This window comes from Electrophorus electricus, chromosome 13, assembly GCF_013358815.1.
Source record: "Electrophorus electricus isolate fEleEle1 chromosome 13, fEleEle1.pri, whole genome shotgun sequence".
Lineage (NCBI taxonomy): Eukaryota > Metazoa > Chordata > Actinopteri > Gymnotiformes > Gymnotidae > Electrophorus > Electrophorus electricus.
In genome coordinates this window covers 1353565-1358564 of record NC_049547.1, presented here as the reverse complement: position 1 = coordinate 1358564, position 5000 = coordinate 1353565, and the positions used below count along the sequence as shown (strand labels likewise).

At 49.8% G+C, this 5000-nt stretch overlaps 1 protein-coding gene across 1 annotated transcript in view; it reads right to left on the bottom strand.

The window, feature by feature from the left end:
* pacrg (PARK2 co-regulated) overlaps positions 1-5000 on the bottom strand; it is a 78871-nt gene that overhangs the window by 35144 nt on the left and 38727 nt on the right. Inside the window, 3 exon segments of the mRNA XM_035533013.1 lie at positions 378-410; positions 413-427; positions 430-525. Coding sequence (XP_035388906.1) covers positions 378-410; positions 413-427; positions 430-525 — 144 coding nt within the window.

Genomic DNA, 5000 nt, shown 5'->3' with positions numbered 1-5000 from the left:
GTGCTGTACTGTGCTGTGGAGGTATGAAGGTGTGTGTCTGTGCTGTACTGTGCTGTGGAGGTATGAAGGTGTGTGTCTGTGCTGTACTGTGCTGTGGAGGTATGAAGGTGTGTGTCTGTGCTGTACTGTGCTGTGGAGGTATGGGTCTGTACGTGTTTTTGGTGTTTGTGTTGTTTGATGCTGTGCTGGCCTATAGTAATGCGTTGTGTTGGTTTAATACTGTGCTGTGCTATAATGTTTTATTCTGCATTGTTTAATGCTCTGCTATGTTAATATGCTATGTGCTATCTTGTTTTGTGTTGTTTGATGCTATGCTGTGGCCCCGGTGTGTGGTGTGCTATAACGTGTTGTTGTGGCCTGCGTGTGCTAGTACTCACTGTTCATGTTCTTGAAGATGTTGAGGATGGGGGGATCTGTCTGTAGTACACACCAGGGCCTCACCCACCATCTCACCCGACACCACCAGGTGCTGCAGCACCTTCAGCGTGGTGCAGATCACCTGACGGTTCCTCGTGTTCAGGGAATCTGAGCGGAGAAGACAGGAATGGAGGGAAGGGAGGACAGCATATTAGGAAACTGAACGTACAACAAGAGAATATTTATTTATTTATGTGTGTGTGTGTGTGTGTGTGCGTGTGTGTGTGTGCGTGTGTGTGCGCGTGTGTGCATGCGCATGTGTGTGTATGTGTGTATGTGCGCGCATGTGTGTGTATGTGTGTGTGCGTGCGCGCGCATGTGTGTGTGCGTGTGTTTATGTGTGCGCGTGCGTGTGTGTGTATGTGTGTGTGCGTGCGCGCGCATGTGTGTGTGCGCGTGTGTTTATGTGTGCGCGTGCGTGTGTGTGTATGTGTGTATGCGCGCGCATGTGTGTGTGCGTGCGCGCGCATGCGTGTGTGCGCGTGTGTTTATGTGTGCGCGTGCGTGTGTGTGCGTGTGTGGCCTGCTGTTCCTGCAGCAGAGATAACCCCTCCTTAAGGAAAATACTGTGAGGATGGGTATTAGCATTTGCAGGCCCTCCACAGCAGTAAGCCCCACCTGATAAGAATAATCCTCTTTACATTACAGCAAAGCCAGCCCAAACACACACACATGCACACACGCACACACACACACGCACACACACGCACACACACACACACACACGCACACACACACGCACACACACACACGCACACACACACACATACACACGCACACACATACACTGTCTCTCTCTCTCTCTCTCTCTCTCTCTCAGAGACCACACTCACACACACGCACACACACACACGGGTGCACACACACGCACACGGACACACACACACGTGCACACCATGCACACACACGCACAGGCACACACACGCACACATACACACACACGCGCGCACACACACACACACGCGCGCACACACACACACGCACGCGCACACACACGCACGCGCGCACACACACACACGCACGCACACACGCACACTCACACACACATACACACGCACACACATACACTGTCTCTCTCTCTCTCTCTCAGACACACACACACACACACGATGTCATACACCTACCTATAGTAAATATGTTCTAACCCTAAGCCTCACCTTTAACCACAGGAAGACAAAGGAGCATTTCTGACCTTACAGTGTAGCCCTTGTCAAAAATAAAATTTAGCTTTTGTTGAAGGTTGCCTTGTGTTTTTGTTTTTTTCAATCTAGACAGGACATGAAAACACACAGACATACAATCATACACTATATAACCAAAAGTATGTGGACAATAGTTCTGGGAACATTTCCCCAAGACTTTCACTAAGATTTTATAGTGTGTCTGAGAATTTGTGTCCATTCAGTCAAAGGGCATTTTGTGAGGTCAGGCCGATGCTGGACGAGAAGGCCGGTCAGTGCAGGTGTCCGGTGGGGTTGAGGTCAGGGCTCTGTGCAGGCCACTGACACTGATGTCTTCATGGAGCTCACTTTGTGCACAACTTCTACAAGTTGAGTTGCCACAACTTTGTATGCTGTAGCATTAAACATTTTCCATCACTGGAAATAAGGGGCTTATCCCAAACCCTAAAGACCAGCCCCAGACCGTTAGTCCTCCTCCACCAAACTCTGGCAGTGTGCATTCCAGTAGGTGGCGCCCACTGAACCCAGATTGGCCATTTCTCCCGTGTGCAGATGCTTAGCCACACAAACCCACTTGACGACGCTCCCTCTGTGCTGATGCTGGCGAGTGACGGCATGCAGGACAGGCGATGCACTTCTTCAGCGTGCTGCTCTGCAAGTGTGTCTGGTCTACTGCTTCCTGGCTGAGCTGGTGTCACTCCTACATGTGTCTGACTCACAATAATAAACACTTCCGGTTCCAGACAGAGCTCCCGTGAGACCCATTCCTACTGCCACGGTTTGTCTAAGGAGATGTCATGACTGTGTTTGAGTTTATACACCTTTCACCATCTTGGGTTGCTAAAAGACCTGAACTCAATAATTAGGAGGGGTATCCACATTTGTCCATATAGTGTACCCTCCGCTCCTCCCCTCAGATATACCTATACTCACTCACTGTTGCAGACAGCTGGTGCACTAATGGCTGTGTGTGATCAGAGAATGATAGCGGCACAGAGAGCTCATCATCAGCAAGTTACCATTACACTATCACCCGACATCACAAAGGGATACCAAAAGAGTGACAGGAGACAGAGAGAGAGAGAGAGAGAGAGAGAGAGATAGAGGGGAGAGAGAGAGAGAGAGAGAGAGAGAGAGATAGAGAGGAGAGAGAGGGAGAGAGAGATGGAGAGAGAGGGGAGAGACGGAGAGAGAGAGAGAGAGAGAGAGAGAGAGAGGGGAGAGAGAGAGGGGAGATGGAGAGAGAGGGGAGAGAGAGAGAGAGAGAGAGGGGAGAGAGAGGAGAGGGAGATGGAGAGAGATGAGAGAGGAGAGAGAGAGAGAGAGAGAGGGGGGGAGAGAGAGAGAGGGGAGAGAGAGGGAGATGGAGAGAGAGGGGAGAGAGAGGGAGATAGAGAGAGAGAGAGATTGGGAGAGAGAGAGAGGGGGAGAGAGAGAGGGGAGAGAGGGAGAGGGAGATGGAGAGAGAGGGGAGAGAGAGGGAGAGAGAGAAGAGAGAGAGAGAGAGAGGGGAGAGAGAGGGAGAGGGAGATGGAGAGAGATGGAGAGAGAGAGAGAGGGAGAGAGAGATGGCAAGAGAGATGGAGAGAGAAAGAGATGGAGACAGAGAGAGAGAGGGGGAGAGAGAGAGAGAGAGAGAGAGAGAGAGAGAAGAGAGAGAGAGAGAGAGAGAGAGAGAAACTCACATTGAACAGAAATTGCCAAAAAGAAAACAAATGTTGCTTTGGCACTAAAATATAAACATACAACAGTGACAGAGTGTTAATGAGGCTTGCAGCTAGCATGAATGGCACAGGGCTCATTTCAAAGGACAGCCTGACAATTACAGAGACCTGATCCCTGAAGCCTGGATAAACCTGGGTAATGTATGGACTCAGTGTGTCGGCATGGACCATGGACACTACCTGACACAGGCCAACCTAGAACCTGAGAGACTGCCTGACACAGGTCAACCTAGAACCTGAGAGACTGCCTGACACAGGCCAACCTAGAACCTGAGAGACTGCCTGACACAGGCCAACCTAGAACCTGAGAGACTGCCTGACACAGGCCACCAACCTAGAACCTGAGAGACTGCCTGACACAGGTCAACCTAGAACCTGAGAGACTGCCTGACACAGGCCAACCTAGAACCCGAGAAACCGGTCTGGCCAAAGAGATCACACTGCACTACAGCTACCACATGCCCCCAAACTCAACTTGCTTAGGTGAAGGACTCTATAAGAAAACGGCCACAACCTTGCTGAGTTGGGTTCTGGAGAACCTGCTCGTCACGCCCCTGTGTCTGCACTAGTGCTGCGAGACATGAAAACTGCACACCATTCTTCTACCTCCTCTTCTTTCTTCCCATGGGCTTGGTTTATATTTGAAACATTAATGATAAGGATCATTCACGTTACTTTACTTGGGCAGTAATGTTCCTTGTAAGATACCAGCTGATGAGACGTAATGCCCACTGACAGAGAGAAAGTGAGGAAAGGGAGTCTCATATGAGAGTCCCTGTTCTCCTCTACCCACTATCACAAGTCCAGGCTCATGTTTCTCCACAGAACACAGCAGTCAGGACCTAGAAACCACAAATAAACAAAAACTCTCATATACAGGACGCTAATGCCCATAAAAACACAAAATGTGACATATTGGATGGCTTATTTATGTATTGTAACTCTGTGCTGTCAGTATGACAAAAAAACAAAAACAATTAGTTACCGTAATTATAGAGGCACAGCACAATCAGACAGCTACACTCAGTGATCACACATGCGTGCAGACACACACACACCACCTGTGTGTGTACTAAGGAAGAGGCTTGTCACCTTCTCTTAGCTGCACTCTGGTGTACACGCACGAACGCATCAGTGTGGCATATTAACTGCAAACACAGCAGAACCATTCACCGCCCTGTTCGGCCCCAAAGTCTGGAGGCTCCGCTGAGCCTGTAGAACACGGCTCCCCCACACCGCCTCCAAGCGCCTGCTCTCACACAAACAATGAAAGTCTAATTACCAAACCTTGGCAAACTGTTTTCCCCAGTGTGACATTTAGGCTCTGGGAGTGTTCAATAATTCATTTCTCTCATGTGGCGGGATTGAGAGGAGAGGAGGAGAGGAGAGGGGAGGAAGAAATGATATGAGAGAGGCTATGGGAGGAAGGACGGGAGAGTGCTCCATCAGCGTGAGCGTCTGCCTCCCAATCTCGAGGAATAAAGTAATCATTAATTCATGTGACAGCGCCGCGTAGTGAAGTCTAAAACCCGACGACCTTGGACGAGCTTGCCGTCATCAATGCCACAGCTGGGTGACATTTAGAAGTTTTTAGGAGCTGCGTTGAGTCCGATTCCTGATCAAAATATCCGCACTATTCAGTATCCTGAGAGTTAACACAGACGTGTGAACAGCCCGT